This window comes from Magnolia sinica, chromosome 12 (assembly GCF_029962835.1).
Source record: "Magnolia sinica isolate HGM2019 chromosome 12, MsV1, whole genome shotgun sequence".
Lineage (NCBI taxonomy): Eukaryota > Viridiplantae > Streptophyta > Magnoliopsida > Magnoliales > Magnoliaceae > Magnolia > Magnolia sinica.
The window spans coordinates 80,696,424-80,718,856 of record NC_080584.1 but is presented as its reverse complement, the minus strand read 5'-3'; the positions used below and the strand labels follow the sequence as shown (position 1 = coordinate 80,718,856).

The window sequence follows — 22,433 nt, the reverse complement described above, 5'->3', positions numbered from 1 at the left end:
GTCATGTGGAGCCCGCCTTTTATGTGCACCGTCCATTATGCGAGGCCTGCCTTGGATGTGGGTTATTCATCGTTAGGGGTAGACCTTTGATGTGGACTGTCCATTATGTGGGGGCGAGCATGGAAGCCATATGATCCGATTGGTGGTCCATTCATCACTACCGTGACATCAATAAATAGCAGGTACCATTTGTTTTAAAATAATGAACAATATAACTTGTAGCATGGTAAGTAACTTGAGTCAGATGGTACCATCCTGGCCCCACGTTGGAGACTTTGGATAGACCACAAACCAAACATTGCACTTCCATGATTTCTTAGCTGTACCATTGGATGAGCGTCTACTTGATGGGAAAAATGAAAATGGCCAACCGTCCGCATTCAACAAACAAGGATCCATAATTAAGAGATCGAGGGAATGTAACAGAAGTTCAACTTATCTGGGGAGGTATAGGGAGATGCTGTTGGATTTTCGGCGTGGACGTTTAAATGGGAATATGAAAATATTACAATCTAACCTTGGATGGGTAACTAATTTAAGATTTAATTGCGAGTGTGAGTTAGGTAATTAGTTACCCATTTGAGAATTTTTATGTGGCCATATATATATTGTGTTTTTGGTGGTATAGAAATCGTTCAAATTGTCCCATTTTAGACAGTTCAAGGTTACATGGATAGTATGCTTTCATATAATCTATTTAAATGTTCATGCCTGATCTGCGGTCCATCTCCTCATTTCTCTTTAGATATGTTTCTTCCGTTTCATTTCCAATGCCAAATATTTTCACATTGCTTAGATATTTGACATCAAAATGTAACAGAAGATCAACATATCTAGAGAGGCATGGGAAGATGCTGTCGGATTTCGGCGTGGACGTTTAAATGGGAATATGAAAGTATTACAATTTATTCAACATTGGATAAGTAACTAATTTAGGATTTAGTACAACTTTGTTAGCATTGGATTGCATATGCTAATATGATTTAGTATATTTCAACTATTGAATAAAAAGTGAGGGTCTTTTCAATACTTCAGGCGGTCGGTCAATTACATCGCCGATGATCCTTGAAGATGAAGGATTAAGTCTTGAATCTAAAGAGGTGCCCATTAATACTAGTACCACACAGTCACATATTACGAGAAAATCGAAAAAGAGATTAGAAGTGTAGGACGATTTTGAAAAAGTAACCCTGAAGAACAACACTGTGAAGATACAATGCAAGTACTGCAAGACTCAGTATTTAAATAATTAAATGGTTCGACCACGACTCTGAAAAAACATATTTCGAAGTGTTATAGAAAAGTGAGAACTATGGCAGGGCAACAAACACTTTCATTTACGCAATCTGCGGTGGGTTCACCGAAGGGTACATTGTCCATCTACAAGTATAACAAAAAGCTGGTGAATAAGTTGATGGCCAAGTTAATTATTACTGATGAACGACCATTTCAAATGGTAAGGAGTCTTGTTTTGTTGAACTAGATAGATGTCTTAACCTCAGATACGAGAAGGTCTCTCGTACAACAATAAAGAGATTGTGCATAAAAATGTATGTAAGCAAGAAGCTCAACTTGAAATGAGAGTTGGAAACGATTTTTCGAATTAGACTGACATCAAATTTGGGGACGACATATAATCAACGAAAGAGGTATATGTCACTAACTGCTCACTACGTTGATGCCGAATGGAGGCTCTGCAAGAGAATAATAAACTTTCGTTATCTTACGTCTCCTCATAGTGGCTTGATGGTTTCAAACTACATATACAGATATCTTATAGAGTGGGGAATCGAGAAGAAGATCTCCTCAATAACTCTAGACAATGCTTCTGCAAATGATAGCGTGATAACGAATTTTCGCAACCAGTTTAGGGCCACCGGTGACCTGTATTTTGGTGGAAAGATATCTCATGTTAGGTGTTGTGCCCACATCCTAAACTTAATTGTACAAGATGGACTTAAAACAATTGATCCCATGATCGAGAATATAAGAGAGAGTGTGAAGTACATACAGGGGTCACCTTCATGATTACATACATGGAATGATATCATAAAGTGGTTGAATTTGTCAATTCAGAGAATAATGAAGCTGGACGTCACGACACATTGGAATTCAACTTTTGAAATATTGGATTCGGCGATAGATTTGAGACCTGCATTTTCTTACTATGCGGAGCGTGATAGTGCGTATGTTTGGTTGCCTTCTGAAGATAATTGATTAAGAGCTGAATTAGTTCGCAAGTTCTTTTTAGTTTTTATAACAGTATGAAGAAATTTTCGAGCAGCAAGTATCCAACAACAAATATATTTCTGCCTGAACTTTAGAAAGTAAAAGATGTCTTGCGCAAAAGCAATAGTGGACTAGACTTTTTACACTTAATGACCATGGGTATGCAGGTAAAGTTTGATAAGTATTAGTCTGAGTGTAGTCTGTTAATGGTTGTTGTGGTCATTCTTGATCCCTAATACAAGATGATCATAGTTGAATTCATATGTAGTAAGTTGTATGGTGCAACGGGTGTCGCCGAGGTCGAAAAGATTTCCAATGCAGTCAGTGAATTGTACAATTTCTATGTGTGCGCCGCAAAAGAAAAATCTCCTCATATAGGTTCTAATTCTGTTGTTGATGAACCACAAGAAGAAATGATAGATGATTTTATGTCTTACGTGGCACAGCGAAAAGAGACTCAAATGCAGATGCCTAGATCAGAACTTGAAGACTATCTCAAGAAGTCATTTCTAGTTGTAAAATCTAAAGGCGATGAATTTGATGTTTTGGACTGGTGGAGGACGAGATTAGGTAATTTACAATACCCTGTGCTCTCGTTAATGGCATGAGACATATTATTAATTTTAATTTCAACCGTGGCTTCAGAATCTGCTTTTAGTACGGGGAGTAGGGTTGTAAGCAAGTATAGAAGCTCACTTACACTTGAATCGATTGAAGCGCTCATTTGTACATAAGATTGACTACGTCCGAAATGGGGGAAAAGGAACTCTGTTGATGAGGATTTTGATGAAGAGGAGAGTAACAAGTATGATGAGACAGTACCTGCAGTTGCAAGATGAGACACTGCCTAGTGCCTTCTATTTTTGTTGCATTTGCTTAAAAGTTATATAATCATATTTGTAATTACTTTTTTACAGTTAAATTGTAATATTATGGTTATGGGTGGATGGATATTTCTCTTTTTTCATCTGTAATATTCAATTAGTTAATATTGTTTAAATTTATCATTATATTGTTGGAATGTTGGGTAATTACGTTCATTCATGACTTTAACTTATTTTTTTATATTGTCCTAAGTCCTAACCTAACCAGATATACACCTGTAGATATATTATCGGAAGATGATGCATCGACGGATATTTGAGACTATGGAGTCCAAGTCTACTCCCAAGATGGAAAGATAAAGTTACAATGTAAGTTGTGTAAAAAACAATTTGTCAATAAAACAAATCGGCTCAAATTACATTTGGCTTGTCGAAAAGGAGAGGCCGCACCATGTAGCAAAGCTCCTCAGGAAGTCCAAGATTTATTTAAAGTCATTCTCAACTCAAATACAAAGACTTCCAATACTCCTCACCTTACAACTACAACCAATACAACCAACCCAAAAATATATAAAAGTAGGCCTATTATAAATAAAGAAGGGTTAAGCAGAGGACTTGCCTCTGGTTCCAAGCCTTCCATAATTAGTAGAGAAGAAGAATAAGAGAGAATTTTAAGGGAACAAGAAGAAATCGATTATAAAGAGGCCGTTAAAGAAAGATTGTAAATGACATCCGGATCAAGGAGTACCAGACAATAACATCACCTCCAAGACAACATGATGCTGAAGCAGGACAAGTAAACCATCAAAGTTTCTTAAAAATCTTGCAACATTTTATATGTGGTTGAGAATCCCGTACAAATCGGATCATAAAAAGCATTTGAAAAAACTTGTTGCATTTATGAATGAGGACGATGAGAAGGCATCCCCACCATCTGATTCAACAGAGGTGAATAACCATTTTTTGGAGACATTCAGCTCGGAGTCGGCCCAGAATTCTCCTATAGTTGAATCCGTAAAAAGAGAATCGAATGATGATTCTGGCGACGTAGGTGGAAGTGGAGGAGAGGGTTACTATTACGATTATGGACAAAATTCATCTAGTTATATGTCATGAAAGCATTCATCATACACAGGGTATTGAATGTATAAAAGTTTTACCTAATCTGTATGTTAGTATGTGGATGTTAGGTTATTTACTTTTGATTTTGTACAGAGTTTATTTACTTTGTTCATTTTATGTCAGTATGTGCATATTAGTTTTACCTAATATGTATGTCAGTATGTGCATGTTACCCCTAATTTCCTATTATGATTTATGAGCCACACTGTGGATGAAACATGTTTCTTAAATAATAAATATATTAACCATATTATCAATAACTATTCAAATGGAAAGATCAGGTAATTAGTATTATTGTCTTAGACTTTTAGTAAAACTTTTAGGCCATGTACCATCAATACTTAGGTTGACAACTTTGGCAGCTTAGATTTCCATGAAACTATACCTTTTGTATGATTTAAGAATGACTACTATTTTATTACAATTTTATTACAAATTTTTTTGTTTTTTTAATTTTTCAAAAAAAAACAAGAAAAAGGGACCGATTTGAACCGTGCCCAATCCGATCTAACTCGGTTTCCTTGATCGAGTTGGACTCGGATCGGATCAGGCCAGCAATGATCCGGATTGGTTCGAGTCAGCTGTCCTGGACTCGGTCCTAGATCAGATCAAGTTCGGGTTAGCCCATGTAAATTTTGGACCGAATCGTGTTGGACCCATTTTGATCCGACTCGGTCCGATGCCCAGCTCTAATTAAGGGGCTGTTTGATTTTTAAGCTTCCTGTAAATACGTGTAAAAAAAGTAATTATTACTATGTTCACCCATTTGAAATCGGTTACATCTTGAAAATCGGTCAAAAACTCATATTTTTGCTGATTTAAACTTGTGGGACCCATCGTGATGTATGTTACTTATCCACACCATCCATCCTTTTTAACGGTACATTTTAGGTTATAAATCCAAAATTGAGGAAAATCCCAAGTTCGAATAGGTCACACCTTAAGAAACAATAATTTTAAAGACATGAACTGTTGAAAGCTATTTTCTCCCTAGGGTCAACATTGATGTTTATTTGTCATCCAACCTGTTCATAAGGTTACATAGTCATAGATAAAGGGAAAACAAAATTATGAGTTGGATCCAAAACTTCTATGGCCTCAAAAAGCTTTCAATGGTAGGAGCTCAATTCCCATTATTTCTTGTGTGGTCCTTGTATCAGCCTCATTTTTTGGCTTACCCTCTAAAATGATCCGAATAAAGGGGTTAACGGTGTGGATAATAAATTTATATCACACCCCGGCTCACAGAAGCTACGTGTGGTAGTCTCAAGTATCTTAAGGTGCTATAAATGTAGGCTGCTGTCATTGTTACCTCGAAAATGCAGTGGTGAATACGAAAGTAAATAATTATTAGTCCTTTACCATGAATTACCTTTGTTATTGGAAAATCAAACACAATGAGGAAAAAAAATATTCATAATGATGCGGATTGACCAGATATGTAGCTTCTGTACTGACGTCAACAAATTCTACTGGTAACAGAGGTATGTGTTATACTTGAACCGTCTGTCCATTTGGCGAGCTCCTTTTAAGCCTTGGGATGAAAAATAAGACAAATCTGCTATCAAGTGGACTACACTGAAAAAAACGGTGGGGTATTGAACTTCAACCATAGACACCCTTTTTGGGGTTAAAAAAGTTTTGGATAAATATGAAATTTTTTTCCCTCTTCATTCGGTTCTTTGTGACCCGATGAACAAATCGGATGGAAAATAAAGGTTATCGGATGGAAAATAAAGGTTATGGTGAGCCCTACAAATTGTTTAACAGTGAAAATCATTATCTCCTCTACTATTTGTGGTGTGGTCTGGATAATCTTTGGATATGATTATTTTTTGAATAATGCTTTAAAATGATTTCTAAAGGATATGATTCATTTTTTTTTTTTTTAATAATGCTCTAAAATGAACTGTAAAAGTATACGAATGTAGATATAATAAATACATTATTGTGGGTCATGTAACTTTGATTTCCTTTGAACGGTTCGTACAGCTAGGAGCTCGAGGAGCATCAGTGCTCGTCCTTGCACGATGCATATCTACAGCAGCTACATAGCTGGTGCGAGGTAAACCAGTCAATCCGCTTCCGGTTGTTACCCCTCCAACGGACGCAGAATGGCTCCCTGCCACCAGCCAATGGCTGGTGGGCGGTGCTTTGTGAACCCAACATGATTTATGTGTTTCATCCATGCTGTCCATTTATTTTTTCATACCATTTTATGGGATGAGACAAAAACTGAGGTATATATGAATTTCAATTGGACCACATTATAGGAAACAATGTCGTATGAGTGTCGACCATAAAAAACCTTTTGAGGGCCATAAAAGTTTTGGATCAAGCTGATATTTGTTTTTTCCCTTCATTTGTTCCTATGTGACCTAATTAATAGAGTGGATGTCAAATAAACAGTACAATAGGCCATAGGCAAATTTTAATGGTGGATATCCAATCACTATTGTTTTCCTGTGGTGTGGTCCACCTAATATTTATATCACTCAATTTTGGTACAAGGCTCTAAAATGATCTTTAAAAATGGATGAAACACATACATTATGGTGGAGCCCACGGAGCACCGACCACTAGCCATTAGCCGGTGGCAGGGGAGTAGCCAATGGCCAGTGGCAGAGGAGTAGCTAATCCACGGAAACGGATTGGCTACTCCCCTGCCACCGGCCAATGGCCGGTGGTCAGTGCTACATGGGCCTCACCGTATGTGTTTACTCCACCCCGTGTATCTATTTTTTCAAATAATTTTATAGTATAATAACAAAAAGTAAGATATGTCTCGGGAAATAGTGTTGAATGAACATGTACCATTAAAAATCTTTTAGAGGCTATAAAAGTTTTGAATTAAGCGGATCTTTGGTTTTTCCCTTCATATGGTCCTCTATGATCTAATCAACTAATTGTCTGTCAAATAAACAGTACAGTGGGCCTTAGGAGGAATTTAATGGTGGATATCCAATCACCAATGTTTTCCTATGGTGTGGTCCACTTGAGATTTATATCCCTCTCATTTTTGGTATAAAACTCTAAAATAATTTTTAAAAATGGATGAACGGAATGGATGAAACACATACATCATATTGGGGCCCACAGAGCACCGATCATCAGCCACGGGGCTGGTGGCAGTGGGATTAGCCAATCCGTTTACCTAATCCACGCCACCAATAAATCATCAACCCCCGGCTGCCGAATCTCTGCTCCTTATTCATACTTTCTCCTCCTTAAGAAATAAAATCCCGATTTTGTCCCCGCCATGAATCTCTTATTACATTCATGCCCTCCTCTTCGATTCTCTGTCCGTCTATTGCAACCTCCTTCACATTCCTCTCGCTTCACCCCCACAAGGTCAGATTTCCAACCCCTCCAAATCAATCGTCGTTTCAGAAATCAACGGCCACGATTCACTACTCATCCCTCCATTTCTTTATATATTTTTCCAAAAGGTCGAGTCTGCCCTTCCCGCCACAGAAAGCCAAGCACTACAAAGAGCTGGAAGCAGCAGTAGACGCCGTACAGAGAGCTTGCTCTCTCTGCATCGACGTAATTTCCTTCAACCCTCCGACCTATTTCCGTAAAATTGCATTTTTTATGTGGTGCATTCTCTCGTGTCAGATGCACGAGGGGCGTCGCAGGTCATGTGCCAGTATGGCGCATGTGTGCGAGATCCAGACCATTCATCAGGTACATCGCAACGTGAACATGCCCGTCCGGTGATCAGGTGGGCCGTGAGTGTACATTGGCTAAGTATCTTGGTCATTCTTTTCTGACCGTCCATTTTGTTCGTAAAAGTATGATCCGGCCGGATCGGCCTGATTCTTGGGCTAGCGCATGCTCTCAGTCCGTTCTACCTAACGAATGGCTGGATCTATCACACGCGTGTCATGTTGGCGCGTGTGAAATGAAAGGAGCCGTTCATGCCATGCGAGCAGGTTCCCTTAGCATTCCTCCTTCCTTCTATTGCTTGATTTGTGGGCATTTGGTGTGGATCAGGTAAAGAGGTCTCTGTTCTCCGGCGATGGTCGGATTCTAGAAAAGAACGATCGGACGCCGGTCACGATCGCTGATTTTGGTGTCCAAGCTCTGATCAGTTTAGGTAATATGTGCATTCTATCTGAATTTCAATCTATCTGCATTCTATCTGAATTTCAATCTATCTCATATATAACTGTTCTATCTTCGAGCGTAGAGGGCGGATCGAATGCGTGTCCACTAACATTTAGTAAATTGTTAGATTACTGAATGTCTTTGATTAGTCCAGATTGATCAAATGATGGCCCACTTCATGGATGGGCCAGTTGTCGAATATCACAGCGGTTGGATGTTTCTAATCGTTTGATCTGTGGACATTTATTTTTTTTTTTTCTGGATTTTTTCTGCAAACTTTTCTTTCATTGGATATTTATCATCTTGGAATGGACATGATATCGGGGATTACGACTCATCTATGAGCTGGTCTGTTGATTAGATGGTCCAGATCGATCGCCAAAGGGTTTGTATGTTGCATTGTCAATGTCACTTGCTAAATAGTAGTCCAGTATATTCATTTCTATTTAAGTGGGTCACTGATTAAGTGAATAATCATGGTTAAATTACTTGGTGGCTCGGACTGACTCGTTGAGTCTCGAGTTGAGTCGTGATGTCCCTGCGTCTGGGGTGAATTGGTCAGACTTGGCCAAGTTAGGATCAACTTGGGCTGTCAAAATGGATCGGGTCCAACCAAGTTCAAGTAGACTTCATCCCAGGTTTAACACCATGTGCACAATCCCTATGTTACACTATTTAGATCCCACAAAATGTAGATATACAGTACAACCATCTGGGGATTGGGACCTCATGGTGGTGGGCCATAGCCCAAAATTTTAATGGATCAGGTGAATCTACCTGCAAAAGGAAAAGCAAAGAAAATAAAAATGCGACGGTCCACATTGAAGAGGTAAAATCCAACAATTAGATGGTTATGATTATTGAATGCAATATGATTTCTGAATCACGGCCTGCCCAGCTGTTCCGACCACATGAACTCTTTGGATCACTGGACTGTCCTGCTGCATTACAAATTTCTGGTGTAAGCTAACAGTTAGTAGCATACTTAATGTCTCGTTTGCGAATGCACTGTTGCAATTGGAACTTTTTATATGATGACATTTTCATGGACTTCCTCGATATGATAAAAACTATTCAATGTTTATAATTCGTCTGGAATTTGTTGTTAAGAGTGTGTTTGGTTGCACCAAGTATCATGAAATTTCGTGATAGTCCACAATCAATCAGTCTAATTTGGTGCAGAGTTTCATGATATTTCATGAAATTTGTTGCAACCAAGCGCACCCTAGTAGAGAAATATTGTTTTATTGCTGTGGATTTTGTTAGAAACTATTGAGTTTATGTTCTTTTATTCCTTCTGTTTTTCGGGTTACATAGGAATTCTATATGAATTGCTTTTTTTTTTTCTAGTAAAATTGCAAAATTCGTTAGTCTCCAAGTCCAAATTAGTTACAGTTGGATCGGTAAAACTCTTTTCACATTACTTTTTGGTAGATTTTCACTAGTAAGAAAAATCCCTAAACTGTTTTTTTTCTTTTTAATGACAACAGAGCTGAGTAGATCATTTCCATCTATTCCTTTAGTTGCTGAAGAGGACTCAGGATTCTTAAGGTCGAATCCACTAAATTCCACTGGTGATGGGGGTTATTCTAGTAATTTTCTAGTGGATTCTGTCTTAAGTGCCATAATTGATAAAGCGAGTGCTCAAGATGAACCCTTGACCCATGACATTGTCTTGGATGCTATTGATAGAGGAGGGAAAGATTCACTTGCTTTTGGAGTGAAACCTGCAACATATTGGGTAAGTTTAATAAGCTCTTGCATGACATTTAGTGAAGTTTTGACGATTGCATAATTGAAAGGAAAAAGTTCTAAGCTACCTGCTTTCTTGTTTTGCTAATAGTTATTGATCATCAAAAGATCCATCAAGGTATTATTTTCCTGGATGGCCTATTTGAATTTGTTGAAATATAAATAAAGGAAATGTCATTTCCATGAAAAGGCCCTTTCCATAGTTTGTTTTTATAAATTTTTTCGTCCATTTCCCCCTCATTTCCTAAAAAATGCCACTTTGTCATTTCCTTCCCTAGACTTGGAGATGTTATTTTTAAGAAATTGACGGAAATGAGAGAAGTAAACCCCTCTTTTATCAAGTACCCTCACATGGTAGTCACATGTGCCACCTTTTATCTTTTAAGTGCTTAGTATATGCAACTATCGATTTGCAAGCACCCCACATGTGCCAATGTGCTACATATGCAACATGTAACACCAATCCATCTATCTTAAAGCGCTACACGTGCTGTCGCCCATCTTTTAGTGACCCACGTTTCAATGTGCCCTTCACCTCAATGTGCCACCCTCATCTTCAAACACCCTAGATATGCCACGTTTTACCCTTATCTTCAAATTCCCTACATGTGCCACATGACTAACATTCATCAAGCACTTCACGTGTGTAACATGTTCCAATGTGCAACCTATGCAACATGTGCCATTGCCCACCTTCACATGCCCCACATGTGCAAACCTCCATTCAAGTTCTCTACATGTGCCAATGTGCCACACAATCCATCTTAAAGCACCATACATGTGCCAATATGCCAAATGTGTAACAGGTAAAACCACCCATCGTCAAGTGTGCCAACATGCCACATGCCACAATGTGCCACAAGCAACATGTGCCACCCTTATCTTCAAGCACCATACATGTGCAAATGTACTACATGTGCTATTCTGCCACATGTGGACACATCCATTTTTAAGCACTTTACATGTGCTACACATGTCAACATGCCACATGTGCAACATGCACCACCAACTATCTTCAAGCATCGAATATGTGTCAATGTCCGACATGTGCCAATGAGTCACGTTTGATAATGTGATACATGCCACAATCCATCTTCAATGTACAAATGTGTCACCTTCTATCTTTGAGTAAAATTTTCCTGAAAAATTCTTTTTTTTTTCTTTTCCAAACAACAGATTTAGAAATAGAGATTATTTATTTATTTATTTATTTTTTTCTTTCAAGAAAATCTTATTTAAAAACAGTTAAGGGAAATCGCTTCTCATTTCTCATTGTTTTCTAGAAATGGCATTTCCAGAAAAACAACATTTTCCTTAAAAAAATTTCCACGAGTCCAAATAGACCTTGATGGATTTTTCTTTATAGAGATCGAGTCACCCCTCTGAATGCATGTCTAGTATTTATCTTGACATTCTTGCTTATATGGGCTTCTAGTCATGGTTTGAAGACACGGATGAGTCCCATCTGACTCGCCAAGTCAAATAGGACTGGACCTGGCTTGACACCCCGGTTGCCCTCCCCTAAGTCACCACCGACTTAGGCGAGTTGTGACTTGACTCAAGATCAAACAAGTTAGTAAAAGTCACCTCCTAGTCATTTAACCATGCTTCCGATGCTTGCTTTTATTGACTTTTTTCTTTTTTCGCACCCAACTACAGGTACTTGATCCTATTGATGGCACGCGGGGTTTTTTGAAAGGCAATGATGCCCTATATGTGGTATGTTTTGACTTTTGACTCATTATTTGTTTTTTCACCGCTTCTATCTGCGTGTCTATTTGCATAATTTTCTGTTCAACCCGATGAAATTGCCATTGAATGGGGTACTCTTTGCAATGTGAGAGGATTTTGTCACTGATGCATGTGGTTAGAATATGCACTGAAGCAGTTGCTACAAATCCTTTGCATTTCTTAATATCTACATCTTATATTGCTTTGGAGAGTGAAGTGATGCTTGTTTCCCAAAATTGTAAATTAGCTCAGATAAATCAGGGCTGTCAATGAGTTGGGCCTGGGTCGACCAAATTCAAAAGTTTGAATAGGGCTGGCCTGACACACCAGAGTTAGAGTACGCAACGAAGCAATTGCTACAAATCCCATGCATTTCTTAAATATCAATATTTTGCATTTTTTTTTTTTTTTGGAGTTTGAAGTGATGTTGGTTTATAAAAATGTAAAATAGCTAATCTAGATCAGGGTTGTCAATGAGCTGGGCTGGGCTGAGCAAATTCAAAAGTCTGAATTTGGCCGGCCTGACTTGCTCAGCTTGACCAGTTCAAGACGTGGGTGGAAGACAACTGAGGGTCGGCCCTTTGATAGCTCTAATCTAGATATGGCTGGAAGAGAGGCATGGGCCAGATGTAGAAAATTGGAAACTGGATTAAGATCTTAGTGGCATGAACTTTCCACCTTGCTGCCATCCCCTCTTTGAATTTTGCTTCAGATTCATGCTCCTACCCCTGCTGCATGGCTGTTTACACTTCCTAACACCTCAAATAGACACTTCCCTGCTCTTGCACCAAAATCTATTGCCGCTTTGCTTTGTGCTTTATGCAACTATAGTTAAAATCATGAACCATACATGAAAACCTGATGAATGTGAGCGCTGAAAGAACTTGGATACAAGTCATTGGATTTAGAAATCGGCTTCAGTAATGCTATCGAGGTATTTAAAAAAAATGTTATGATAACTAGGGGTATGACACGTGCAATGTGGTAGAGTGGGAAGAGAGAGAAAAAAGGAGAGAAATGGAGGGGTGAGGCTACACACACACACAGATCCCAATTTTTTCTGGTTCTGCACAATAGATGTATGAAGTTGATTTCATAAAATTATCATAGTGGACTTTACACAGCCTTTGTTGCATTGTTCTCTAGTAGAAGAGGAGAGTGGGTTACATGAAATCCCTTGTTTTTGTGGGAAAAATCTAAGCCGTTTGGACACAACCACATTTCTAGTTTCCAAAATATCCCTAACTTATTTAAAATATTTTCCTATGCCCTTTCAATATTTTAAGTTCTGTGTACTACGAAACTAATTTGCAAGGGCAAAAATGTCCAAAAGCTACATGCATTGTATATATTATAGATTTTTCCAAGTTCTGCATTTCATCTATCCCCCTGCGTTAATTTCTTGACAATCGTCAATGTGATGCTTGAAAGAAATAATATCGGTGAGGTCGTCGAGAACACCTGCATTCATGTAGTAGCTACGCTGAATAGCTGCATGCCTATTTGAGTAGATTTTTTTTGATTTTAACTGGTATTTTTTGACTCGTAATTCTGATGTATCTGCCTTCTGCTCCTAAACGGATGAAAAGAAAACACAAATGGAATACTTGTTCAATGTTTATTGTTAGTGTACACAGTTTTGTGTGTATGTGAAGACCAGTGTACTGTTAGTGTAGACAGAGTGCTTGCACTGACTCTATGTACGCTAACAGTATGGTGGTTTCACATACACGGAAGACTGTGGACACTAAAATATATTTACTGAAGATGATCTGACATTCTGCTTAAAAATACGGTGAAGTCCATTCTTTCACTCTTCATTCTTGGTTACGTTTTTGAGTGCGCTAATGACATGCATTGTAGACTTCCGTAAAGTGCGCATCATAATCTCTTCTGCATTCATGGCCACTGTGTTGATAAGCCACGACCCAAAATGCAATTGGTTGGACTGTTATAGCCATTTGAACAATGGCCTGCAAAAAAAGGAGCTAACTCAAAAATTAAAAAAAGGGACAGTTCACTGAAAAATGAGCAATGGTCCCACATTCAAAGGGAGAAACAAAAACTGGAGATTGGAGTCATCTGTAACCTTGATTTTTGGCCTATGAAGTATGAACCATCCAATTGATGACCTGCCTGAATCAACAGTCCTGACCACCTTGCATATTTTCTTTGTTATGGTGGGAGCTGAACTTCATAGAACTACTATTAAACATGTACCATAGTAGAAATTTGTTTCTTTATTTTACTAATAAAGTAACCCAGATTTGCAGGTGGGTTTGGCTCTTGTAGTGGACGGAGAGATTGCATTAGGTGTCATGGGTTGTCCTAATTGGCCAGGAGATTCTCTTACTATCAAGGAAGCTAGTGGTGAAGCCCTGGAAGCTAAAACGGGCACATCTGGGCCAGGGGTCATCATGGTTGCTCATGTTGGATGTGGAACTTGGAAGAAGAGGCTCCCGGAGATGCTGGGCAGCGTGAATGCGATCCATGATAGTTGGGTAAGATGCTTTGTGGATGGATGTTCGTTGGTGTACCAGGCCTGCTTTTGTATTCCCGAGAGTCATACATGGGATTCGTTGCCATTATCACTCTTTTTCAGTTCAACAACTGATGCTGATGGCATTGCGAATGAACGAGAAGTTCTGCTTTTGCAGACGTGTTGCGGAAGGTATTGTTTTGATTCTATCCACAATAGAAGAATTCCATCCCATGATCTTGTTCTCTTTGCTAGTAACTGAATTTTATACTATTTACAACTTCATATGTTGAGATTTAGCATTCCTTTGCCTGAAGTTCTCTTTCGGTCTTAATGTCTTAATTTTTGAATGAATAAGAAAAAAATTGTCAAATGTAGTTTAAAAGTTCACCTGCACACATATATTAACATGATGCAAGCAAGGAAATAAAATATTTTGTTATTCGCATAAATGGTTTATATTTACATTCAAGGAGCCTCTTTGTAGTATAAATACACCCTTTCCTATTGATAGATCAGCCCTTTCTACTTTCGCATAACATCCAAAATGGCTCCTCAATGAGAGCATCTAGTGCCGACTTTTCCTTTTTTGACCATGTGTTTGGTGGGCAACAATTGGGTGGTCAGGATAATTCAGTTGGTCTGATTTTTGGGCTATCCTTGGTCTGTCGGTTCATTATGTGGCCTACACCTTCAACAATCTGGATTAATGTACATGTATGACATATATATGATGGATGGCACCAATTTAGTGACTTCTGGCAAATAACATTGAAGGCTTGCGCCCTAAAGTTGTAAGTGCATATTGTACAACTTGATAACTAGAATGTGTGTAGTTTTCAGATAATGCTTTGGCGTGTCAGTATCTTCCGAACCGGTACATATCGCCCGATACGAACTGGTTTCGTCCATAGACCATACTGCTGTATTGTCCTGATATGGACCCAGAATAGCTTGAACCAGTTTTGGTGATGACTGACATGGTACACCATAGTTTTAAAACATGCTGACTTGACCTGAAACTCATCCGAGTCATCTTGAGTTGGCGAGATTTCAAGCAAAATCTCTGGGAAACTCTAGTTTGGCATCTACTTGGCCTTGACTTAGGAAGACTTGTTGAGTCAGCATGAAAACTTTGTTGACTCGACACTACTTGCGAAGACTCGGCCAAGTCACTTGTCCAATGAAGCTGTTGTTTAATCTCACACACACACACACACACACACCCCTGCGATCTCTACTTAAACCCTCTCCACCAGCAAGTTAAGCATGACTTTTTTCTTATTTTGAGTGTTTGAAATACTTATACATATGCAATTATTTAAATTTCCTTACCTTCCTAGAAATTTTAATTTATATTTATTAACTATCATGTTCAGTCAGGCTGGGTCTTTGAGTCAACCAACCTGGATGAATATCACGTCAAGTGAAGCCGCGCTTTGGGTTTTTAAACTACTGAGTTTCTGGTTTTTAAACTTAGTACACCAAAACCGATTTTGAAACCTTGCTTGGAATTTTTCTTTCGGCCAAGAATCATCTGCTACTTTTTTTTTTTTTTTATTCCTTTTGAGAATTGAGAATTTCATTGAAAGAGATAACAAAGTAAAATAAAAATAAAAAATAAAAATAAAAATAAAAAATACAAACAATCCTCTAGATTAGTACCCCATTCTCTCCTACTCTCTAAGAAGCAAAAACGCCTTTCTAATAATGAATTCCAGGGGCTTACTTCTATTCCTGAAGCATCTTTCATTCCTTTCCAATCAAATGCACCACAAGGTTGCCAATGGAGTGAGATGCCTATTCTGCCTTTATTTTGAACTGGGACCTCCCACATGCCAAGGCAAATAAAGCTCCTCCATAGAGTTTGGCATTACCCATGGCACATTAAAGATAGAGAGGATGCTATCCCACACACCTTTAGCATAAGCATAGTGGATAAAGAGATCACCGATTCCTTGTTCTTCTTGCACAAAAGGCAAACATTAGGCAGAACCTGCCCTCTCTTGCGAGTGTTATCAACAGTCAAATCCTGTTCCTACCCACAAGCCAAGTGAAGGCCGCTACCTTCGGAGGGGCATGATATCGCCAAATAAATCCTGTATGTGAACGTTGGACTTCAGGGTCCATCCCACGGAGAGCATTAAGGTTAAAGCCAGCCGACCTATCTCTTAACCAATACGGTTCATCTACGACATCCAGATGGAGGCAAATGCCTTCTACAAGGGGGAGCAACCTCGTCTTCTCCACAATCTCGGCATCAGACATATTGTGGTGACAGGAGGGGAAGCCACATGCTGATGTTTTCCTTGATGGAGAAGCATTCAACAACTAAGATAGATTGGTTCGAGCACAACCTGACCACAGAGGAAACGGGATATGAGGGTACTCACCTCTTCACCGTTGACAACTGAATATCCAATCTCTGGGAAAACTTTGCCAACCAATCAAGCAATAGGTTTCTAGCAAAAACAGCCCAATAAATTGAGGAAACCTTGATCCACCTGCTTGAGCTCACCACTCTGTACTTGCCAACAATGACCTTTCTCCACACACTATCCCCCTTTACCCCAAATCTACATACCTATTTTCTTAGCAGCATTGAGTTGACCTCCTTTAAGTTCCTAATTCCAGATTAAACACAAGAACACACCCACCCCCTCCATTTATTCTTGAACCCTAGTCTGCTCAAACATGTAATCCAGAAAATCCTAGTTGACGTGGTCATTAGCTTTTTTAAGATCAAGCTTACAGACAATACCTTTCAAACCAGCCCTATGACACGAATCTATGCACTCGTGAGCAATTAGGGAACTATCAAAGATCTGCCTACTAGAAATGAATGCACTTCGATAAGGGGAGATGACCTTAGATAGGACAGACTTGAACCTCTGAGCAATGATTTTATAAGGGCAATTAATAAGACTACTTGGAGTTTGGACTAAAATATTTGAGAGAAGCTCCCTTGACTTTAGGAATGAGCGCAATGAAAGAACTACCCATTTCTTGCAACAACCTACCGAACTCAAAAAATTCCAACACAAGGCACAACAAGTCACCTTTGATGATTTCCCAAAAAACTTGGAAGAAGGCTAGACGGAACCTGTCAGGGCCTAGGGCCTTATTTCTCCCGAGGTTCATGACCGTATCTTTTACCTCTTTTTTAGAGACCAACTGCTCAAGGCTATCTGCCTCACTCAACAAAATGCAGTTGAGCTCCCCAAGTTGTCCAGAGTCGGCCGAACCCAATTGTCCTTAGCAAGAAGCCTCAAATAGAATTGATAATAACAGAGCAAATCTGGTCCTTTTTAGTGATGCATCTGCCATCAACCCAGAGAGGAGATTCTGTTACACCTAACCCTAGCACTTGCATTCAAGGTGTTCCAAAATGATAATGGTGGCCGTAACAGCCACCACCGTTGCTATTATATGATACAGCTGTAACGACCATTTAATTTAATTAATCAATTAATTTATTATTATTATTATTATTATTATTATTATTATTATTATTATTTGAAAAAAACTGTTACAGGACCATTATGACACTGTTATGGGGCCATTAGGGACTGTTACAGCCTTACAGGGCCTTTACGACCTGTTTTTTCTGTAACGGCTGTTTCAACCCCGTAATGCATAACGGTTATGACCATTACCGTTACGTAACCGATTTTGAATACCTTGCTCGCAATACCGTGATCCATGAAAATATTTCATATTTCCATCCTCTTCTCTAAGCCAAAGGGCTCGCGAATGCTGGTGTCATTTGATTCATCCTCTTTCAGTCTTTCGCAATAAGTTGAACAGAGCTCCCTCCTTTTCGCTTGCTCAGCCTCAGGCAGAAAACCTCCTTCCTCTTTAACGTCCACCACCTGAATAGCCTTGCAGATGTTATCTAGGTTGAAGATCCTTTGGTCGTAAACTTCTTTCCTCCAAACCTTTAGTTCTCCTATAAGACCCTTGAGCTTATGAAACAGCCTGAAGCCTGCCGAGCCCTGAACATCCATCAACTTCCACCAGTTAGCGATCAGTTGTGAGAACCCTTAAACTTCTAGCCAGGTCAATTCAAAGCAAAAGGCTTAGGCCGCCATTTTTTTGTTTTTTTTTTGTGGAAGATTTGCTTTGGTCCCCAATTGTCATCATTAACTCCAAGTAGGATTGGGCAGCGGTCAGAAATTGTCTTGGGAAGACCTTTTTGCGACACCAAAGGGGATCTAGGAACCTGCTTGGTCTAGACATGGCAAGGTTAGCCTGGCCACTAGATCATGTGAACCGGACCCCTCCCAAAGGCAGATTGACCAGTTCCTGCTTCTGAACCCAATCTGAGAATCCCCGCATTCCAATGGACTATCTTCATTGGGAAACAATCCTAAATCCTCTACCCTTTCTCTCTCCCCTGGGAATGGTAACAGATGATGAAGAAGCATCTGTTACCATCTCCTATTCTGCTAGAAGCTGCCAGTGATATAGATGATCCGTTTCGCTCGTCATTGGTCCTCAAAGGAACAGGCACTCCTATTGTTTGAAATCTATTTAAAGAATCAAATTTCTTAGTATTACATTCCGTTGAATCATTGAATGTTTTTTCAATTTTTCGATTGTCCTCTTAGAGTCGACATTCCTATTCTTGATAGCATTGTTTTGTTACTGAATAAGGTGCATGCATGTTTCCTGTATGCAGCTTGTGTAAATACTTAATGATTGCTTCAGGCAGGGCTTCCGTCTTCATTCAACAAGCTCGGCAACAAACTGTTATTAAGGTGCGTTGCATATCAAAACAGACCCAACATGTAATGGCAATAGTGCAATACTATGTGCTGACCTTTTTAACATCATCTACAATGAATATAGGTTTGGGATCATGCTGTCGGTATGATATGTGTACATGAAGCTGGTGGACAGGTACGCTTCCTTCGAGTAGTGGCATTTTCTTAGGGTGTGTTTGGGTGCCATTTAAAAGAGTTCATCTCATTTTAGTTAATATTAATTATGTATTAGAGATTATGGTCTATATAAATTGTTGTTTATATGTCCTAATCCCTGACTAAATAAAATGAGACGAATTCCTTTTTAAATGGCATCCAAACAGGGCCCTCAGTTTTACACATCATTTGGATATACAGTTGAAAGTAAGCTAACTAAGGGGATCAGTTGGATTGGGATTGGGCCCTGTTGGTATCAGTGTATGACCATCTTGGTAGTATAGACCTGTATTCATGCCTAAATTTTAGACCCGTCTTGACCCACCCAGTCTAGGTGTTTGGCCTCAAATTGGATTTAGCCGTTAGGCTGAAGGTGTGATGGGCCGTCGTGGTCCATTGAGATCCTTGTGGGTTGTTTGGATGCAAGCAAAGTTGTGTTTTGCACAGGCTGTCAAGGTCATGTTGTCTTGAGTTGGTTATCATAGAGATCCTGTCTTGGATTTTTACCGTTCTGTTCCTTCTCTGTCAAACACCTGGAATAACGAATAAAGATGAAATGTGGCATATGTGAGGATGGTTGGTGGTACATTTAGCATGTATGGCGCATGTGCACATTGACACACATAGCACATATAAGGTGCTTGAAGATTGATGGTAGCATTGAGTCAATTGAAGTTGGATGGTTGCACGTGGCACATGTGATGCATGTGAATGGAACACTGTTCCCACATGCTTAGCTATAAATAAGCTTTTCTCACCTTTATCCCATCTTTTTAGCAAAGACATTATCCTTATTGACGGTCAAAATTTTAGAACATGCCCTTTTTTTTTTTCTCAATTTTTGTGCATAAATGGGTTTGACAAACTCTATATAACATATCTAGCCCGGATAACTTATGTAGAACACAACTTGGCTGGCATCTAAACAGTCCCGTAAGTACTACAAGTGCGTCAAGTGCTCCTTAAAAGTTTGTTAAGGACAACATTCAGTGGATTATTTATTTATTTTTTCAATATATCGTGATTCTAGGAGACTAACCCATTACGATCAGGTAACTGATTGGAAAGGAAGTCAGCTCGATCTTGCAGCGGATCAACTGGGGCGGAGAGTCATCATTCCTTCAGGTGGTGTGCTTGTAACTAATGGTATTTTACACCAGCAGATCTTGGAAATAATTTCTTCCAGTTCACCTGTAGTTTGATATGCTCGCCACTCAAATCTTAGTGTAACATTTTCACTTGATTCATCAATTAAATTTATTTCTTATATATGAATAATATGATTCCATGAGTTATTGTAGTAAGTGATATGCGTAATGTGTTTTGCATGAAGTTTCAAATGTAATGAAACTAGCATTTTATAAGAAAATTACAGTGGCATCGGCATTCTGTGTGTTTAGAATAGTGGACCGCATATATTACCACCATGGCTATAGGTTACTGAGCCCAAGGAAAAAATACAGCTGCAGCTCACGATTCCATACATGTTGGGCAGGTTGATGTAGAATTGTAGACTACTGATCTGGGACCCCGCGTGGATGGGGAATGTTCCAAAAATTTCTCAGATTGTTAGATGTATGGCCCTTAGATCAGAGGCCTCCCAAGTAGATGGCTAAGAAGATAAATCAAGCATCAGTTTTAGGTTTCAATGGAGAACAGGATGAAGATTGAAGGTCTTGGATCATCCAATGTGAGAGATTTCTGGGGCATCCCAACCCATGATGGATGCTGTATCAAGTTGAATTGCAATAAATAGTCTACCTTAGTATTCATAAATACCATATAAGCCTCAATTGTAGCAACCTTGCATTCAACTCAAACCAGGAAGTTTTTTCCAGTTTCCATGAAGTTTTAAATTTAGATTTTCAAAGTGCTTGGGAAGGGATTTGAACCAAGATTTAGGGCATTTTGGTAATCTGGAGGTGGATGGCCGCTTGACAACCAACTTCCAAGATTTAACCTGCTTAGCCCCATTGACAACGTAATGTACGGGCATTTTCATACAGGGCTTGAATGGGGTGGCCTGTGAGACGCATGGGCACACTTGAGGTGGGAAGCCCGTGTGAGGCGGGTGGCTCGTATGAAGTGGAACCCATGTGAAGTGGGAGTCACGAGGGGGGGTTCAGTCGATGTCCTAACCCATGAAATGTGCAGCCTGGGCTATGAGATAAACGGATTAATTTACCATTTTCTGTTAGTTCGAGCTTTTAGAGCAAGTGATTAATACTCCTGCATCACAATGTATATATCATCAGTCTGGTATGGGTATTTATATCATTTTAAAATTTTGATGCAAGTGACCCTCACTTAAAAGAAAATACATTTTGTCAAGATTCTGGCTTTTTGATCCAAGTGATCCAAACTGTTCATACACTACGGGTCTCACCATACATGGGGGTACATAACAAAAATGAAATATCTTTTTAATCATTTGACTATTTTCCTTTAGATTTAGACTGTTTCTATAACTTCTAAATAATCATAGGGTTGAGATTTTCAGTCTCATAGTTTTTTTTTTTCTTCTCCGTATTCTAGTCATTGAAAAGGACCCAGGACGTCCCGATCGTATCCTATGAGCTGTCATAGCATCAATTAACTCCCCTTTCTCAACTGCTCCTCTACCCCTATTTAAGTCTTGCAACCTGCTCCATGCGTGTAAGTAAATGCAATTTGAATTTGTGGTCCATCCAAACACGAACTTCTTTTTTTTTTAGATTTAAGAAGATCTATAAACAATAGTCTACAGATTATGCCCGACCACCGATGGACGCCATCTAGTAATTCAACTGAGCCATATGGACTAACTCATGAATCCTTGTCGTTGCCATCAATCACAACAAATTTCGGTCTATAACTCGTCCACATGGTGTTCCACCATATCAATGGTCCTGATCACTAGATATGTTTACCATGTGTGCCGTGAGGAGGGAACTGTATAGAACTGTATATTAGCATTCCGATTTCAGTTCCTTTTTGGGGGTGCTTATGGCCTAAAACCCAAAAAAGAGCCATTGCATGGCACCACGTCTTGGGTTGGGGTATCCACGGGCTGGGCCCGGCCCAACACTATGAGACCCAGGTCTGAGCCTGGCTAGAACTAGAGGTGTACACGAGTCGAACCGAGTCAAGCTTGTCACAGCTTGACTCGGCTCAGCCACTAGCTGACCCCAGCTTGAACTCGGATCAGCCACTAGCTGACCCCAGCTCGAACTTGGCTCAGCTTGGTCCTCGAGCCTGACTGGCCAGCTCGGCTTTGTTCGGTCA

At 39.4% G+C, this 22,433-nt stretch overlaps 1 protein-coding gene across 2 annotated transcripts; it reads left to right on the top strand.

The window, feature by feature from the left end:
- Positions 1 to 7,358: 7,358 nt before the first annotated feature.
- LOC131221867 (putative PAP-specific phosphatase, mitochondrial) lies at positions 7,359 to 20,557 on the top strand. Of its 2 annotated transcripts, XM_058217166.1 has the most exons (9): positions 7,361 to 7,526; positions 7,625 to 7,721; positions 8,172 to 8,274; positions 9,776 to 10,026; positions 11,697 to 11,756; positions 14,042 to 14,439; positions 18,929 to 19,007; positions 19,099 to 19,149; positions 20,222 to 20,557. In XM_058217166.1, exons 1-9 carry the CDS (start codon positions 7,435 to 7,437, stop codon positions 20,369 to 20,371), a joined length of 1,281 nt encoding a protein of 426 aa, XP_058073149.1. In that variant the 5' UTR covers positions 7,361 to 7,434; the 3' UTR covers positions 20,372 to 20,557. The 2 variants fall into 2 exon arrangements, with proteins under 2 accessions (XP_058073148.1, XP_058073149.1); XM_058217165.1 differs by having other exon boundaries at positions 7,359 to 7,721.
- The last annotated feature ends 1,876 nt before the right edge of the window (positions 20,558 to 22,433 follow it).

What these genes read in the sequence shown, in the direction of transcription:
- LOC131221867 (XM_058217165.1), top strand. Translation starts at nt 7,455, where the DNA reads ATGCCCTCCTCTTCGATTCTCTGTCCGTCTATTGCAACCTCCTTCACA. An exon ending in CTTGCTCTCTCTGCATCGAC is followed by an intron (nt 7,722 to 8,171) that starts GTAATTTCCTTC and finishes GGTGTGGATCAG; the next exon opens with GTAAAGAGGTCTCTGTTCTC. An exon ending in TGAAACCTGCAACATATTGG is followed by an intron (nt 10,027 to 11,696) that starts GTAAGTTTAATA and finishes ACCCAACTACAG; the next exon opens with GTACTTGATCCTATTGATGG.